The sequence below is a fragment of the Arvicanthis niloticus genome, chromosome 2 (assembly GCF_011762505.2).
Source record: "Arvicanthis niloticus isolate mArvNil1 chromosome 2, mArvNil1.pat.X, whole genome shotgun sequence".
Classification (NCBI taxonomy): Eukaryota; Metazoa; Chordata; class Mammalia; order Rodentia; family Muridae; genus Arvicanthis; species Arvicanthis niloticus.
The window spans coordinates 96713931-96733709 of NC_047659.1; the positions used below are offsets into that span (position 1 = coordinate 96713931).

The 19779-nt window shown below is 43.8% G+C and overlaps 1 protein-coding gene across 1 annotated transcript in view; it reads right to left on the reverse strand.

Annotated features, from left to right (window-relative positions):
- The window catches only part of Shc4 (SHC adaptor protein 4), a 91812-nt gene that overhangs the window by 14090 nt on the left and 57943 nt on the right, over positions 1 to 19779 (reverse strand). Inside the window, exons 6-9 of the mRNA XM_034496148.2 lie at positions 17195 to 17246; positions 7539 to 7659; positions 5241 to 5409; positions 2054 to 2114 (exon numbers count right to left, since the gene is read on the reverse strand). Of these exons, the coding sequence (XP_034352039.1) occupies positions 2054 to 2114; positions 5241 to 5409; positions 7539 to 7659; positions 17195 to 17246 (403 nt within the window). The remainder of the gene's footprint in view (positions 1 to 2053; positions 2115 to 5240; positions 5410 to 7538; positions 7660 to 17194; positions 17247 to 19779) is intronic.

Consider the following 19779-nt stretch of genomic DNA (forward strand, 5'->3'; position numbering starts at 1 on the left):
TAACATCTGCCTTGCTCACAGCTGCAAAGCATCATATGTCTGGCACATGACTGTTATTGGATGCATGGGTATTAGCACAATCTTTCACGATCTGATAGCACGAAGGACTCCACATCTTCCAAATGGCTGTGTCCTGAGGCTGCCAAGATGAATTTTTTTTTTTAATGAGTCTGTTAAAATGAGCACATTTATAAACTTCAGCTGTACGTGCTCCGGGATCATCATGAAGTTGTACCCAAAGCCGTGGCTCTTGACTGCCTTACTGTAAAACAACATTTCTTCTTCTATTGCTAAGTCAAGCTCACACCAGCTCTTGTATGATGGTGAGAGAGAAGCCCGATGGGAAGATTCCACTCTTGGCACCTGTTCCTTGTTCCCTGTGCTTCTGTTTGTCACCTGCTGCTGTCATCTCACCCAGTGTGAACACTTTGCATGTAGAAAATCCCATGGGAGAGTCCAGTCTCTCCAGAGGAAAGGGTGGCCAGGGCATTGTATCTGTGCATTTTGTCACATGTGACTGCTTGCTTAGTCAAATGGCATTATGGGCTAGGAAACCTGCTTTACACTTTCACAAAGAAAAAGTGACTAATAGATCATTGCAAGGCAGTTGCAGCCTGGCCAATACTTCCCTAAGTCACGTCATGAGCTGAGAATCAGTAATGACCTAATCCACGAGACCTCTATCCATGCCCAACATTAGCCTGCTCTGAAATGCAGGTGGACATGTGCTTTTATACTGAATGCTGTGTGAGGTCTCAATAGATGTCACTGAGGGAACTGTTGAATAAATGCAGGCTGTGTGAGAGACGGAACAACTCAGCATCTGCACGGAAGAATGCGCTGCCAATATTGCAGAGAGGTTTGAACAGGACAAACTCATACCAGATACATCCGGAATGCTGGAAATTCCCAGGAGGAGGAACAAGAAGGAGTCTCAGTCCCAAGACTTAGCATTAATTTCGTTTTCAGCCATATAACTAAGAATTAGTTTAGAATTTTACACTTAGTCTCAGCCAAAAAGACTGAGAAGTAATTAACTTAATTAACTTAATTAATTAACTTAGAATTTTAATTGACTGTAAAGAATGTCAATAAAAAAAAATTTTTTTTTGAGACAGTTTCACTATGTAGCCCTGGCTGGCTCAAAACTCACTACTAGTCCAGGCTGGTCTTGAACTCAAAGCTCTCTGTCTCTGGAGTGCTGGGATTTGAGGCAGGTGCTACTGTGGAATTTTAATGTCTATCAAAAGAAACTTTCTATGCTTTTGGAAAGTTAAAATGCTGTCCTCACTCACAGATCTTTTCATGCAGAGTGTATAATGGGGTAAACCAGAGATAAACTACAAGCAGAGGACCTTCCTGTGTCCCTGGTATATAAAAATAAAAGGGCTACAATGGCAGGAATAGATATAAAAGATGACAAAGGAGGGGCCGCTGAGTCCCTCAAAGTGGTTATCTAATTCCTTCCCCCACCTAACTCTTCAAGACTTACCTTCCTAAATGAATAAATAGTCCTGACAGGTAGGAAGAGTGAAGCCACTAGCTGGTAGCATAACAGACATATTTCTATGTCAACATGACAGTCGAGGCCTTGCGTTCATCTGTCCCACGGCGTGAGCACACACAGGGATGAGCACAGAGCTCCCAGGCAAGGTGGATGACAGGAGTCATTGGTGCAGTCAGTTATCTCTCCTGTTTCCTTTGCCATACAGGTTATATCTTAGCCAGAGTAGAATCAGCACTGATTTCCTTACTAATTCATTGCCTCGTCTTTGGAAAGGGACTTCCAGAGATCCCACTTCTGTGAGAGTTTTCATGATGTCAAATCAATACAGAACCCCAGAGGTACAACCGCCACCTTGGAGATCACATGAGCGCAAGGGAGAAGTGTGTGGCTGTTGAACAATACATGATAGCACTCTGGCTTCCCTGGGAAGCATGCAGCACAATGGCTGCACATTTAGTCCCATGTCTGCCCTTCAAGAGCAGGGGCCTACAGAGTCATATGGCTTAGAAGGAGTTGGGGTGGCAGCCGGGGAAGCATTGTACCTACCTATTGGTCTGCTCCGCCCCATACAGTTCTTATATACACCGCTACACGTGGAGTTTCCAGGCTGTACAAACGACAGATTGCAGGATGTTTATCAAGAGGACACGTTCATAAAGAAAAAGATAGCTTTCAGGAAAATAGAGCAGGCAACTCCACTTTCTGACACAGGAATGTCTGAGAGGTTGGAAACAGAATCTGTGTGGGAGAGAATAGTTACTCGATGGCCACCCTTTCAGAGTTAGTTATAAAAGTGGATCTGAAGGTTGGGGATGTTGAAAGGACCGCCCACATCCTGTGTCTTGAGAGTCCCTTCTGTCGCAGAAGTCACATTCCAGCATTCACAGTCTCAGCTAGAAAGTGATGTCTAACTAGTTTGTGTGTATGTTTGTGAATGTGTTTATGAGTCTGTGTGTGTTCATATAAGTGTGTAAGCCAGAGTTTAATACTGGGTGTTGTTCTTAAGAGGTCATCGGCTTGGTATTTTGAAATCTCAATCACTTACTGAAACCAAGGGCTCTCTGAGACAGGCCAGGCTTGCTGAGCAGGGGAAACCAGGGGCTCTCTGAGATAGACCAGGCTGGCTAACCAGGGAGCCCTAGCTAGCTGTCTCTTACCCCTTCTGCAGCACCAGGAAGATAAGCCCACACCACCTCACCTGACTGTGCTTTTAATGTGGGTCCAGGGGATTAAGCTCAGATCCTCAAGGTTGCACAGCAAATTCGTTACAGACTGAGCTATCCCAAGCGCTACCTGCATGTTACAGACTGAGCTATCCCAAGAGCTACCTGCATGTTACAGACTGAGCTATCCCAAGAGCTACCTGCATGTTACAGACTGAGCTATCCCAAGAGCTACCTGCTTTGGGATGGCAAACTAGAACCCTGTTCTGCTGAGGTTTTGCTAGACTTGTTTGTTATTCTTGAAAACCTCAGCCAATTAGAGGGCTTCAGTCATTTCCACCTTTGCACACATTTTCTCCAGCAATAGAGTGAAGATGTGCTGATGTTTTGGAGAAGAAAGACTCATCTGGGCCTGGAGAGATGATGGATCAATGTGTAAAGCAAGTGCGAAGGCTGGAGTTTGGATCCTCAGAGTCCAGGCAAAGCCCTATACAGTAGGACTCTGGAATCCCAGTGTATACAGGGGTGAAATGGGAGGCAGGGGTGAGTAGATCCCCAGAAGCTCCCAGAACGGCTAGCCAGAGAGAGAAAGAGGGGGGAAGGGGGGAGGGAGAAAAGAAGGGAGGGAAGGAGGGAGAGAGAGAGAGAGAGAGAGAGAGAGAGAGAGAGAGAGAGAGACAGAGGGAAAGAGAGAGGGAGGGGGGAGAGAGACCTGCTTAAGCAAGGACTCACCTTCAGATTGTCCTTTGACCTCTACATACACACTGCAACATGCACATGCCCTCACACGTGGATGAGTACAACACACACACACACACACACACACACAATCTTTAAAAATTAAAATAAATGAATAGCTTTATCTGACAATAGTATGTAAGATGGCTTGAGAGCCTGAAATCAGTACCAGGTAAGTAGCTTTCAGAATCACTTACACAAGTAGAACCAGAACTTGATAAGGTTGAGTAAAATCTGAGTGGATAAAAAAAGATACTCACATGGTAGAAGGCTAGATATTGAGCACAGGTTGTCATGGGCTCCAAAATGTAAGAAAAGGCAAAGTGAGTGAAAGAGGTGAGTAGCAGGATGCACATGACTAAGTAGGTAGGGGAATGGAGCAGGGCATGGTAACATGCCCTTGATCCTGCGCTCACGAGGCAGAGAAAGGTGGATCTCGGGGAGTCCAAGCCAGGGCTACACAGTGAGACTCAATGCAATGCAATTTGGTATTAGAGCTTAGGAGACATGGAAGGGTTGAAGCAGAAAATCTAGAGGACCAATGTGTCCTCAGGCTAGAGGCAAGACCTAAGCTCAAGATGAGCCACTGAAAGTGCTTACACCAGGGCAGGATAGGGCTGGGGTCTCCAGGAGGAAATTGAAGAAAATATGAGAGAAAAGGAAAGACTCAACTCACTTTTCAAAGAATCAGAAATAGGTAGGACTGTGTCTCGGCAGATAGAAAGCTTTCCAGACAAGCCTGAGGACTGTGGTTCAGATTCTTAGCACCGCTATAAATGCTAGACAGCTCCCAACAATCCCATAACACAGTGAGCAGCAAGAGAGAATCCCTCGAGCAAGCTGGGTGCTTGACTAGGTGAAAAGGCAAAAGGACCTGCCTAAGTAAATACAGAGAAAAATGATGGACATCAACCTCTGACCTCCTTATACACAAATGATCACACACACACACACACACACACACACACACACACACACACAAACCATACACAAATATGCAAAAAAAAGTTTGAGATGGATAATGACATCCCATATGATAGAGCAAATGTAATGAGTCAAATGCTATACATGCTAGTGCCCACTGTGGGATTCTACATGTGAGTGTTCACTGTAGGATGCCTTCAACCATAGTATAAATGTTGAGATAGAGGGACCTGGGGCAGAAGTGAAAGGTTCAGGAAGTGAGCACCAAGATGAAATAATGACTGGAAGCCAACAGAAGAGGACTCATCCAATGGGTGCCAGCTCTAAAGATGGAGGAAGATTACTAAAGGGAGAATCCATTTAGCAAGGAAGTCCCTAGTGGCCTACATAAAAGTCATTTACATCGGGCTGCCAAGCAGAGTTAAGGTCTCAAAGTGTGCGTGTGAGAGCCAGGATGAAGACAGCAGTCCTTAGAAGTGGGGATGGAAAAAGGTGAGGTGGTGTTGGTGGGTTGCAGCAGCCAAAGCTTATCCATGGGCAGAAAAGAAAGAACCAATGGGGTGATTCTGGACAGAACAAGGAGGATCAGAGCACAGGGGAGGATTATACTCAGACACAGTGACTCAGGAAGAAGCGAGAGCCCAGGAAGACTGGGCAAGCTAGGAAGGGAAATATGACAGCAGTGCATTGGGTGGTTTTTCTTTTCCCAGTGAAGACGGATATGTTGTCATCTCGGAAGCTGTGGATAGGGTACTGGGAATAAAAATGATCCAGTGTAGACTACTGTGATTGACTACTCCACTTTTGAAAAAGATGGTACTTTCACATTTGAAAATCCTCAAATCGAGGGTTCTAGTGGTAAGAACAGAATCAGACCTCTGGCACCAGTAGCAATAAACAGTGCTTACCAAATAACACAACTTTTCACACCGGATAGGGCAGTAAGCCATTTGCTCTGTAGCTTGAACCTGGAGCCGCACATCTGAAATGCCACCTTCAGGTGGCTGCTTCCCTGGGATGGAGTTGTAATAGTCATGGTCTCTGTCTTCAGAGGTACCATCAACAAGTACCTCCTCCCTGTGAGGTGAAAAAAGAAGCCCCGGGAGGCTGTGTGGGAATTCAAAGGCTGTAGGGGATACAAAAAAGTCAGAGCCAAGCAAATCATCCTGAAAAACTGCAGTTGTGTTTTAAGTTTACAGCTGTGCTTAAACCATGTCAAACATCTGTACCGCCGTACGGAGGTGTTTCGAAGTCTGTGGATAATACCAATGGACAAAGCCAGCGAAGACTGTCAAGGGTGAGGCCTTGGCATTTCTCTCCAGGTAGTGGTAGTAATAATGACAGTAAACAGTGGCTCACCTAAATGAAAGGCTGTTTTACCTCAACATCATAAAGGTGGAAAGCCTTCTCCATCACCTCTAGCTCACTTCAATTGCATTGTTTGAAAATGTTTTGGTCAAAGGAAATTTAGAAATTGTCCTTTGGGTAGAGAGTCTGGCTCAGTTTACTTAACTAAGATGAGAAATCCATTTAAAACGTAGAGCTGTGGCCAGCTATCTTGTCTGCACAAATCTAGACAAGTGTGGTATTCATAAAGAACTATTAGAGTCACATGTGGCAAGTGGGGGAACTCTGTAAACATGCAATTGTTTTAAAATTTGAAACAGGGTAAAAAAGCAGCAAACTGGCTTTTCTTCCAAATTGTTGGAATTAACAAAAGTTTCTTTCTTTTTTTTTTTTGAGACAGGGTTTCTCTGTATAGCCTTGGCTGTCCTGGAACTCACTTGGTAGACCAGGCTGGCCTCTAACTCAGAAATCCGACTGCCTCTGCCTCCCAAGTGTTGGGATTAAAGGCGTGTGCCACCACTATCCAGCTTAACAAAAGTTTCTTATAACAGAATAAGTCAAACCAAATCTCTTTATGATTTTGTATGCATGTGGCATACAGGGAGGGAGTGCGATTGAGAGGAGGCATTCATATGTGTGTGTGTGTGTGTGTGTGTGTGTGTGTGTGTGTGTGTGCACGCACGTGCGCGTGTGCATGACACCATGTCACCATGACACACATATGGAGGTCAGAGGACAACTTTGGGGAGCCAGTTCTTGCCCTCCTTCTTGTTTAGAGGATGCAGCTCTTACTTCTGCTGCTTCACTGTGGACTCCAGGCTAGCTCCTGTCCCTTCCTCCCATCTCACCGCGGGAGTTCTGGGGTAACAGACGCAGGGCACCACACCATGCTTTTACTTGGCTTCCTGGGATCAGTACTCAGGTCATCAGGCTTGAGTGCTGAACACTTTTGCCCACTGAGCCATCTTTCTCAAACCAAATTAAGTCTTTCTGAAATGAGCTAACTGTATCAACCCACATGACTGTGCATGATCCTGAGAAAAAGCTGTCACCAAGGCTTCTGTACCCCCTTTTCCTTGTTGACCTACCTCATAAAGAGGAATCTCCCAACCGAGTGCTCACTGATAAACAAGATGATAATTTGGGGACAGGTACACTTAAAAATACCCAAGGATTTCATTTCTTGAGCATGAACTCGGTGGCAGTTAGTGGCCTGAAAGCATCGGCTTCCATGACCTCAGACAGAAGAAACATCAGCTTTTTGGGTCACATCTGCTCCACTCCAAAGGCTGCAGCCACTTACAAGGTCTACCAGCAGTTAACGGATTCCTGCAGAGATCATCAATTCTTACTGTTTTATGCTTCCATTTTGGCTTGGTTTTTACTAATATGCATGAGATTCAGAATTAAAGCAAACCTGAGAAACTTGTTAACATTTATTATTTCATAACTCTATGTGATTCATAGTTCTGTGTAACACTGGAGAAACGGGGCTGATTCCTTCCCACAGCTAGTGTCAGAAGAGTGTCTGGATAAACATGAGTGGAAGAAAAGTAGGCCTCTCCCTTGTTTTTGGTTTTATTCCTGAAACTGTTACTTAGAAAAACAAATATTCATCTCATTAGTGAACTTCAAAAAACCATTTTTGGCATTTTGTTTTTACACAGGGTTTCACCAAGTATCCTTGACTGACCTGGAACTTTCGGTGTAGACCAGGCTGGCCTTGGACTCAGAGATCTACCTGCCTCTGGCTCCCAGGTGCTGGGAGCAAGGCCTGTGTTACACATCCTGTCATTATAGTAATGCTTTAAGTGTTCAGAAAGACAGAAAATTAAATAATTATGGAACTCTTGACTGACCTTTCCCAAGTGTTCAAGGAAGGATTTTTCAAGTACTGTTTGAACCGGAGTTCAAAGGCCTGCCCTATGGTACTTATGACATCTTGGGCCATTCCACTGCGACACTCTAGTATGTGACATGCTGTAAGAAGACACATCAAAAATACAGTATCATGAGAACATTATATAAAAGCAAAATAGTTCCAGAACATGAGTAAATAAAAACATGAGTTTTAAAACATGTGTTTAAAAAAAAAATCAAACTTACTCCATCTCTAAAATGGTATAATCAGACTTCATATTCCATATGAATCAAGGAGAAAATATTAAAAATCTACATATCTAAAAACTTAGACATTTTGAGCTGGACATAGTGGTGCACACCTTTAATCCCAGGACTAAGGAGGCAGAGGCAGGTGGATCTCTGTCAGTTCCAGGTCAACCTGGTCTACAGAGTGGGTTCTAAGACAGACAGGTTACACAGAGAAACTGTTTCAAAAAATATCAAGTCAGATATTTAGGGCTCATGCTTTAGATTGTCTTAATTTTTTGCAATTACTTATAAGTGTGTGTGTGTGTGTGTGTGTGTGTGTGCTCTAATGTGGATCAGAGCACAACTTGCTAGAATTAGTTCACTCCTTTCACCATGTGAGCCCCTGCAATCAAACTCAGGCTTGGTAGCAAGTATCCTTACTCACTGAGCAAGTATCACCACTCTGGCCTGTAAGACATGTTCTTCAGATGGAACAAGGTAAGTTGTATCACATTATACAGAGAGGTCATTTACCTGAGGTCTTCTTGTTTTCTCATTTCTAATCTCATACATATGTGGCTCAATTAAAAAACAAAATCAAAATGAGAATGATTGCAAAATAGAACCAAAATTGCTGTAACTTTTTCCCTTTGGGTTGAAAAGAGATAAAACTAAGGAAGGCTGGGGGCGTGGGGGGCAGGGGGCAGGAGATTCCAGCATACATACGTAAACAGACAACAGTGATTTCCCGTGAGAGAGGTTAAGAGGATGGGAGCCTAGAAGTACTCTGTGAGAAAGATCCAGAGCCGAGTTCAAACTCCAATTGTGCCACCACCCTGAATGTGCTACTTGCGGGGGGCTTGAATGGGAATGCTTATCCCCCAAGCCCCATAGGCTCAGAAGCTTGAATGAGGTCCCAAGTTGGTGGAACTTTGGGGGAAGGATTGGGAGGTGTGGCCTCGTTGGAGGAGGCGTGTCACTGGGGTGGGCCTTGAGGTTTCAAAAGCCCTTGCCATTCCCAGTTAGCTTTCTCTGCCTTGTGCCTGTGGATCAAATGTGAGCTCTTGGCCTACTGCTCAGGCACGGTGCCTGCCTACGGAATGCCATGCTCCCCACCATAATGATCATGGATCACTCTCTGAAACTAAATCCTCCTTCTTTGACAAGTTGCCTTGGCCGTGGTGTTTTGTCACAGTACTAGAAAAGTAACTATGGCGTGAGTCAACAGCCAGGCCCTCACTTATGAGGACAACAGGACAGGCTGTCTGTCTACTTTAGAGAAAGTCTGGCATTTTTTAGTTCACACTAGCTTTAAACCTCTGCGGAGCAGGACAACCAGGCTGGGCACACAGAAAGCACTAACCCTTTGCCACTGGAGCACACTCTAAACACTCAAAAATGCTTCAGCTTTTTTGTTGTTGTTGTTTTCAATTTCTCTGACTTGAACGCCTAGAGGTTTTGGTTTTGTCTGTCCGTAGGCAGATTCTCCAAAATAATGTTCTGCTTTGCTTCAATTACTCCGTGCTGGCTTTTTTAAGAGGATGGAACAGAAAGTAAAACAGGGAAAAAGTAAACAGAAAAAAGAAAAAGACCCAAGGGTGCCTATCTCTCCCCATGCACATGGCAGGCTACCCTAGGCCACACCCCACCTCGTCTTAGGAAACACCCCTATTTTGACAGTACTGCTCTTCAAACTCTCTTTTAGTTTGATCACATGATCACAGGGAAACAGCATGGGAACCCGCCATGAATCACATACAAAATGCCAGAATTCCAGGTCAGGATCCACCCTACCTACAGCTAGCAGGCTAAGGGAAAAAGACAATACATAAGAAGTCCCAATGTCCCCAAGTGATTCTTGGTGACATGAAAACAGCCATGGCAGCCTGAGCTCTGCTGTCCACATCTGGACACTGCACACACTGGTTTATTTCCCAAGCTCACCGTTCTACCTGTGAGCATCAGTAAGAATGATGGGAATCTTAGCATTTCCCTTCACTAGGGTTCCTAACGGTAAAATACACAAAAGAATGGTTATCACTCTTGGCGGGTAGAAGGCCTTTTAACGAGTTTTGTTTAAGTTTCTGAGAAGGTGTGTCCATGACCATCATGGCTAGGAGCATGGCAGCAGGCAGACAGGCATGGCAATGACACAGTTAGCTTACAGCTTACATCTTGGTCCACAAGCATCATGAGGCAGAGAGAGCTGACTGAGAGTGGAATGAGCTTTTCTGAAACCTCAAAGCCCACCCCCAGTGTCATACCTCCTCCTGGAACTCACTATGTAGCCCTGGCTGGCCTGGAACTCTCTCTGTAGACCAGGCTGGCTTTGAACTGACAGAGATCCACCTGCCTCTGTCTCCTGAGTGCTGATATTAAAGGCTTACACCACCACTCTCAGACTGTTCATTTTTTCATAAAGATCAACGTTTGTCTAGAGTTAGATCTTGCAATAAAGGTCAATGACTCAGCTAATCCACCAGATGGCGCTGTGGGACGCAAATGGAATACATGCCTCCTGAAGCATCAGACTCAGTAGATTCACAGACAGTAGTCTACGTACTTTATAAGCATAAATACAAATATAAGTTAGCAGGTTCATTTAGGTTTGTTTTCATTGGCAGGGGTGTTGGTTTTACAATTCTCTTTCAATATTCAGCCCATGGCTTTCCTATACATAAATAGTCCAGGTAAACCAGGACCTCTTCTCAGACTAGGTTCAGATACAGTAGGAAAACCTCCTTAACCTGCCGCAGACTGGAGAGCAGAGGACAGGAGGGACTTCCTCACATCAGCTACAGGAGAAGGCCGGACTTAATACTGACATTTCTAACTTACCTTCTCTACAAAGAAAGCCTTTCATAAACTGATGAGTTAATCACAGGGCCCTAGCCAAGATAGGAAAATGTAATACCAGCTTAATCTGGATGGAAACGTTGAACCAGGTACACAGCAGAGGGAGGGTGGGGGCAGGGAGGCACACTGAGGATTATTAGCAGGAAGTCTGGTCTCCTGTGCCCACCTCCACTTCCTGCCACCGAGCTTTCCTCCTCACCCTTGCTATCTGGCTCGAGCCGTTCTGAGGTCACCTCGTCTGTGGGCTCTCTGCTGAACTGAATGCTGTTTTCTTTCCTTCAGTCTCCTACTATTCCAGAGTGCGACCATCCTGGTGTCCTCTCCAGGAAAAAGTGCTATTCCTCCTAAGAAGGTCATTCTCACCAGACCCCTTTCTCACACCACCTCAGACTTCTCCCTTCGATTGAAAGCCTTAACCCCTTCCGTTCTGGAGTCCTCTGTTGGTGACCTTACCCCTCGTCTCTTCTTTCCCTCTTCCGCTTCCCTTTCGCCTCTGTCTATCTTCCTATCTCCCAGCCCTTAAGACCCGTTCTTGGCTTCAAGTGCCAAACCCGCAGAAGCAGGCTTGGAGGGCATTAAGGACAGATGCCTAGCTCATGGTCAGTTTGGGGCCTCACCTCCCATTTACCCAATGAAAAGGTTGGAGTACTAGGCTTTGCTGAGGAAAGCTGATGAAGGGAAAGCCGCTTCCTCCTGGTCTGAGGAATGGATGGCATTTCCACACGCCTCAATGATTAGAACACTGTAAGCTACTGAATCCAACTGGGCCCATCATCTCCTGGTGAGGAGGCCACCCCTTACTGCCCTGGTGGTCTCTCTGTCTGTGCGGTTGTCTGCAGATCTCTGTTGGCAAGCCTTCTGCTTTTTAGAGTTGTAACTAAAGAGCCTAACCCCACCTCCACCCCACTTTCTATCTCTTCACCAAATACCAACCAAAAATCTTAGGCATATTTGCCCTGGTACTCGGGCTTTCTCACTGTTTTCTATGAGGACCCCATAATCCCACTTGTGTAGTGGGTTCCAGACTCCCATTGCTGACCCTAATTCAAAGGCCTGGCTGGCTCCCCTAATCTGCCCTACCTCCTCTCCAAAGCAGCTGCCAGGATTTACAGCCTATCTGTCCTGTGACTTTTCCCTTAAACTCTAATAAAATGAACTTTGAGTTTCCTTCAGAGTCCATTTTAAGATTATTTTATTATTGACTAAGGGCTTATAAAAGGCAATCCCAATCCCCAGTAACACTTGCACAGAACTATTCTCCCTCAAGATAACTCTAATTCACTAAGCAATGTTATGTCACTTTTCTGATTCCATTATTTTTATTCAGGGATTTAGGACATTTAAAAATATATAACAAATATTCATTGTTAGAATTGAAGAAAATAAAAGTAACCTAAAGAAAGTTAAAATCATCCCAAATTTCAGTATGTGGAGACAGTCGCTATTAATGATTTGACATAGGCCTTTCCAGTTTTGTTTTGTTTTGTTTTTCTGTGTAAATCCTCCCTCAAAAATTACCTGAGGTCACAGTATACAGATTGCTCATATTCTGTCTGTGCACTTAATATCATAGGGAACACTTTGGCATTACTCATTCTTCTAAAACAATCTTGATTGCTGCATCATTACGCATGCTATGGATTGGTTTAATTTTTAATAGGTGAATACTGGATTAATATTTACCTCCAGCATATAAACATTGCATGATAGTGATTTTAATTGTTTGATCTTTTTGCACATCCTAATTACTTCCTGAGAAATGAAACTGCTGGTTTAAAGGCTGGACTGGGCAACAGACTTACTGCAAATCGTCAAACTGCCCTACAGAATGTTTGGATCTGTGCTCTTGTTGGTTACATTCAAAATCAACCACTTCTCTAAACCACACTTGCCATTTCCCCACATTAGAAGTTTAAAAAGGAAAGGAGACATTTATAGCTCTTGGGTTCTGGATTGCTCGTAAAGCTACACTCCTTCTTAGCGTCTTGTAATGTTCTTTTGAAAGGAATTTGTGCTCAGGACTTGGAGTTGCTCCACCCTTTACTGGCTAGGGGCCTCAGGAAAAATCATCTTGTGGGGTTTTTTCCCCAGATGAGGTCTTTCTATATAGCTTCAAATTTGCTATCTCCCTGCTTCAGCCTCCTGACTGCAGAATGTAGATGTGTGCCATGTGACTGGATTTAAAATGTCCTGCTTGCCTTGACTATGGTGTTTTGTTATCTATGACATACCAGTATTACCTACTTTATATTATATATACATAACATATATACACAACTTTATGCAGTATCACCTACTATATATGTATGTATATGTATACATACATATATACACATACATGACATACCATTATTACCTACTTTGTATTATATATACATATACAACTTTATACAGAATCACCTACTATATATACATACACACATACATACATATATACACATACATGACATACAAGTATTACCTACTTTATATTATATATACATATATATACAACTTTATGCAGTATCCCCTATTATATATATCTGATATACCATATATATCTGATATATATGGCATTCCATTATTACCTACTTTATGAACTGCTGTGAAGATGCCATGAGTCAACATGCACAAAGTGCACCTGACAATGTCTGCAGTGTGTTGAGCGTGCAATACAACCAGCTACTTTTCTTTGCCTTGTTTCTCTGTTTCACTATTTGTCCTTTTCACGTTGACAAGAATCTCTACTTTCTTAGTGGCAACTTCCCTTACATCTCCCCTGGTTGATGCTAGGCAGCAAGTAGGAACTGGAGACAGTCCCAGGGATGTTGGACTACATACAATATCTCTCCAAGCTCCCCAGGAACAAGCAATCCCTACTCCTCCATCAACACTTATGTGTAAATGCTCATCCGATACTATTAGTCCACAGATTCGGCCCTTCATCCTCCAGGCAATTTAGATAATTGACGACCTCTGTTTAAAACTACTGAGACCTTATCTGACTTGGAATCTACAATTCCAGACTGACTTCTGCCCTCTGATATCACTGTACAGACACAACTGCAAGAAGCATCATACTGTGATTGCAGTGCAATGGCAGAAGTCATGACACTTTCTATAAAACTCAGAGTCTTTTCTGGTATCTGGTGACCTACTGGTATTTCCCACTCTCTATAGTCTTTTTTTTGCAATTTTATTTTTTTTACTTTTATTTAATTTTTATTGGATATTTTATTTACATTTCAGATGTTATCCCCTTTCCCCATTTCTCCCCAACCCAGAAACCCCCTATCCCAATCCCTCCTTCTCCTGCTTCTATGAGGATGTGCCCCCACACACCCACTCCCACCTCCCTGCCCTCAAATTCCCCCACACTGGGGCATCCAGCCTTCAAGGGACCAAGAACCTTCTCTCCCACCTATGCCCGAGAAGACCATCCTCCCTTACATATACAGCTGGAGCCATGGGTCCCTCCCTATGTGCTTGCTGGTGGTTTAGACCCTGGGAGCTCTGGTTGGTTGGTATTTTTGCTCTCCCCATGGGGCCACAAACCCTTTCAGCTCCCTCAGTCTTCTCTCTCACTCCTCCATTGGGAACCCCATGATCAGTTCAATGGTTATCTGTGAACATCCTCCTCTGTATATGTCAGGCTCTGGCAGGCCTCTAAGGAGACAGCTATATCAGGCTCCTGTCAGCATGCACTTCCTGGCATCCACATCAGTGTCTGCCTTTGGTGACTGCACAAGGGATGGATACCCAGGTGGAGCAGTCTTCAGACGGCACCTCCTTCAGTTTCTGTCCCACACTTTGTCTCCGTATTTGCTCCCATGAGTATTTTGTTACTCCTTCTAAGAAGAACCGAAGTACCCACACTTTGGTCTTCCTTCTTCATGAGCTTCATGTGGTCTGTGAGTTGCATCTTTGGTATTGTAAGCTTCTGACTTTTCTTTCCCTGTGTCTCTTTAGCTTCTGTTCTTTTTCCTTCTCTGAAGCCCTGTCTTTATGGACACCACCTCGTATCTAACTCGTTGCACTGCGCTTCAACCTGTATACATCCTACTGAGCACAGACCCAGTGAAAGCTTTGATTCCTTTGATGTTTGTGTCAACTATCAACAAAGTAGAATCGCCTGGCAGATGACTTCTGGCATGCCTGTAAGGAATTATCTTGATTGTATTAACTAAGGTAGGAGGCCTAGCCACTTTGTATGGTGCCGTTACCTGGCTGGGATCCAGGACTATATATATAGAGAGAGGAAACTGAGCAGCAAGCAAGCTTTCACCTTTTTCTCTTCCTGATGATGGATGTGACATGACTTGCTGTTTCAAGTGCCTGTAACCTCGACTTCCCTGCCAGGACAGCCACCCTTAAACAGGGAACCAGAATAAACCCTTAAGCTGCTGTTAGGGTATTTGATCATAGCAGCAGGGAGACAAACTAAGATGACAAATGCCAAAGATGACAAAGTGACAGATGCCAAAGCAAATTTACACCTGGATTCCAGAGGCTTTTCTTTATCATCTTTTCAGGGACTCGGGGTCTCAGGCTATAACCCAGATATGTCCTGGAGCACGGCACATAGCTCAGACTGGCTTCATATTTGTGGTGATTCTTCTTCCACATCTGTACTTTTTATGGTAAGAAAAACAAATGTTATTCAGAGGTCTTCCCAAATACAGCAAGCAGTTAGTCCCGCAGCTCCATGCTGGTAGCTGTCCCAGTTCTTGGCTCCTTCATCTCCTAGCCATTCAACATTCTGCAGCTCAGCGATTCACTTTCAGCGGAGTATCTTAAAGTGTTTGTCGTCACCTGCTCTTTCCTATCCATTCTCAGGACCACATCCTTCTTGGCAAGCAATTACCAAGCGTCTATGTGTCAAGTTCTACCAACCAATGCTTCTCATAATTTTACTCTGACAATCACACTGCCTCCATGGTTTCAAGTTTCTCTCTGAACACACCTACTGCAGCCTGCCAGATCAGTCTCTCTAGAACTCTGCTTTGCAAACAGCACCTCTACCCATCTTCCCGAGGGAACGAGACCCTGCTTACTATGTCTTCCTTATCCTCCCTGGGAGAGTGTTTTCCTTCTTCCTCCCTATGCAGCCTGTGGTTGTGCCTCCCGACATGCCATGCACATTCCCACCTCCATTCCTTCGATTCCCAAACACAGTTCCACATTCATTTAACCAATATTTGGAGGCAAATTCCATCACCAAGGTAGAAGAAGTTCCACAACTCCCAGGTTCTATTTGAGGGCAACTAGCTTAAACCCATCTCTCAAGGGAGTCTGAATGTCTCGGGGTTGAGGATGAGAAACAGTACTAACCACATCTGTCCTGAGAGGTCAAGAGGATGAGAAACAGTACTAACCACATCTGTCCAGAGAGGTCAAACTTTTTAAGGAACCTCAGGCTTTTGACTTGAAGCACAGCCTACAGATGCCCTTCCTAGGCAACCTTGTTGTACCCTAGGATGAGACACTCACTCCGCTCATCCACTCAGTCATTTGAGGCACAGTCTGAGCCATTGTGAAGGGTCTGAGAAACAACAGTGAGAAGGGTAGGTCCCTGCCTTCATGGAGATCTCAGTCTAATAGAGAACATGTGAAAGGTTCAAACATGTATGTGAAATAAACAGCAACAAAGTGTGGTTTGTTGGTAGAAAGAAAACTACAAGGTCATGATTCGGGTGGGACACACATGACTAGAGGCAGGCGATGCCATCAGTAGAAGGCCTCTCAAAAGAAGAGACATTGGAGCTGAGCCTAAAGGTGGACAGGGATTGCTTAGCACACACAATCCCTTGAGTTCTAGCCCCAGCACTGCATAAAGCTGGGCATGCTGATACATGCCTATAATCCCACCCATTCAGGAAGTAAAGGCAGGGTGATCAGAAGTTCAAGGTTATCCTCAGCTACACAGTGAGTTTAAGATCAACCTTGTCCGAAAAGCTACATACTCAAACTCAAAGGAACACTAGGCTTTTTCCAAAACAAGTGCATAGGGACACACACACACACACACACACACACACACACCAACACCAGTGCCTCATTGAGGTTTGTGTTCAATTTCTTTTTCACCCAGGGTGAATGAGACCACACTAACATAACCAAAACAGCTTATTTTTTGCACACGTAAATACATATGCTTTTTAGTTTGTGAATCTTTCAAGTGCCAAGATTTAAATACTGCCTGTTAATTTTTCCACTCTTCTCTGCTGGTTGGATTATTTATTTCCAGTTCAAATTTGCATAGTTTTCTTAGAGTCCTTCAATGTCACGCTGAGGTGATGGCACTCCTTGCACCTTGCCTATCATTCAGAAGACAATGAAACAGGCCAAGAGGGGACCACAGCTTCTCCTTTATCAGCCCCTGTTTCAAGCTGACACCATAGTGCCTGGTCAGCTTAAGAAGAGTGCCCAAGTCTGTGATGACTGTAACTCCTAAGATAACAGAAAGCAATGTTCATAGACAGGGCCTTCCTGTGTGCCACCCATTACTGTGTACATTAGAAATAACCATTTATTTTTATTGTTGGTGTCTAACAGCTCATATGAAAACCCAGAAGTTACTTTTCCATACCTCGTTGGTTGACTGGATCTTTAGCAACGTAGGCAACATAGTCTGTAGTATCCTATAAAAGGAGAGAAACAATTGATTTAAAATGAATGAATTGCAACCACTGGAAGATAATACTTCCTTAGGACCTAACTGAGCCAACGCCTTCAACACAACTGTTTCTCTATGGCAGAGGTTCTCAGCCCTTTAATGCTGCAGCCCTTTAAAACAGTTCCTCATGTTGTGGGGACCCCCAACCATAAAATCACTTTCATCGTTATTCCATAACTAATTTTGCTACTGTTATGTGTCATAATGTAAATATTTGTGATGGTCTTAAGTGACCCCCTGGAGGGGCCACAACCCACAGGTTGAGAAATATTGCTCTATGGTATACCTAGTAGAGCTTAACAATTAAATCTGTATTTTTCTGACCCTCATGGGGAAAGGATAAAGACTGAAAATTCAGAGTCTGACTATATCATTAATAAAAAAAAGAGAGAGAGAGAGAACACAGCTAAGAAATCCTTTAAAACTGTCTAGGAAATGACTGCTTCGGTTGAAGTGTGTACAGAACTCCTCTGCCGCAAAGTTAGGGGGTGCTGAGGTGTAGCGTCGTCACTGGCCTGTGTCCAAACAGATTCGTGTGCACCAGAAAATGAGCTTATTAGAAACCTGTTGGTGTCTTTGATTGCATGTGTGTTGCAAGATAGCTTACAGAATAAAACAACAAAAATATAAGTTATTTCATCCATAGGCAGAGGCAAATCATTTCAAGACAGAGGACCTATGAATGGCTTGACTTTAGAAAGAGATATGCCACTGTCTTTGTGAAAACAAGAGAATGAGGACTTGGAGATTCCAACTTTTATGGAAAACAGTGAGCTAATGAATGGGACGGCTTTAATAATTAAAGGTGCTTTTGCTATCTTAATTCTCAGAGGGGAAAAATACCTACAATGCCATTTCAGAGTATTAGAATGGTCTCTAGAGGGAAGATGCCGTCTACTGGAAGGAAGTAGAAGCTGTGTTGGTAATGCCTTCCAGGGTCGCCACTTAACAACCACAATGAATCATGCAGGAAGCAGATCTCAAGGGCAGCAGAACTTGTCTTAAGTCATTTTTAAAAATAGCACGCACCTAAGTAAATGTCTCAGGCAAATAGAAAGCTGGGTTGGAATAGCTTCTAAAAAAGTAAGGCCCTGTCTATGAGCACTGCTTTCTGTTATCTTAGGAGTCATGGTCATGGAAGACTTGGGCACTGTAGTGACCAGACACTATGGTGTCAGCCTGGAACAGGGGCTGCTGAAGAAGCTGTGAGGGCCCTCCTGGTCTGTTTCGTCATTTTCCAAATGACCTTGCATTTTCTAATGGTTTTAAAAATTCTGACTGTAAATATTGGTGTTGGGGGGGGCACTGCAGAATACTTAAAAGGAAAGAACAAATATCAGGAGAAGATATTTGAAATATCCTTAATTTTTCACAAATCTGCAGCATGTTTCGAAACAGAGAAAGCATGGACAGCATTTACAATAGATGCTCACACATTGAGAATTAAAAGTGAAGGAGAGCAGACATCACAGGTTAGGAAAAATTTTTAAACAACGGTCTGTATTTTTAAATAATGATGCTGAGTCACATGGGACTTCTAACTCGGCTTCACCTACCCTGTGCCTAGGCCAGCTAGCTATTTAGCTGAAGTAGCTCAGTGGGGATCCTAAAGCAGATGCAGAGAGAGAGTCACTGTGTCCAGCTCACTCAACTATCTCACTCAATTCTGGCAACACAGGGGCGGCAGGAATTAACCCTATCTTGCAAAAGAAGACCCCAAATCTTAGAAAAGTTAGTTCATCAAGTACTTGACTCTAATGTTTAACACTAGCCTTCACTGTCTTCCTAACAGGAGGATAAAACTTCACTGGTGGGGGGAGAGGGGCTAATACCAAGCCAGATCATCATTTAAACCCCAAGCCAGGGGATTTTTCAACTGCAGAGCCCAGGGTTTCCACTGATTGTACTGATGTAAACATTTTCCCACAATGGTTGCAGACAGTTTGATTCTGGCAAGGACAGTGCTTCAGTTAATTTAAAGCTTTGAAGCATTTTAAGACGGGATGGAAAACTTTACAGTTCTGAAGAACGAAACCAAATCCTGTTGGATGTACAGTAAATGAAGGCCTGTGTACCAGCCCTAACATGACAACAGCCCCGGGAACTTAGACAGGATAATCTCAGGGCAAACACCAATCATCATTTTTTAAAAGTACATCATACACTAATAAGTCTTTTTAGAAGTGTGCCTGAGTCCCTTCATAAGAAATCTAATGGACTAGAAGGAGAAAAGAAACTGCCACTCTTCTCCCATCTAGCCTCATTGTTCTCTCTCTCTCTCTCTCTCTCTCTCTCTCTCTCTCTCTCTGTCTCATATCCAACTAGATTCATTGTGCTCTCTCTCTCTGTCTCTCTCTCTGTCTCTCTCTGTCTCTCTGTCTCTGTCTCTGTCTCTGTCTCTGTCTCTCTCTCTCTCTCTCTCTGTTATCCAATTTTTGGTTCCATAGTTGAGGTCAGATTATGAAGTTGTATAGATTAGAGTGTATTTATATATATAC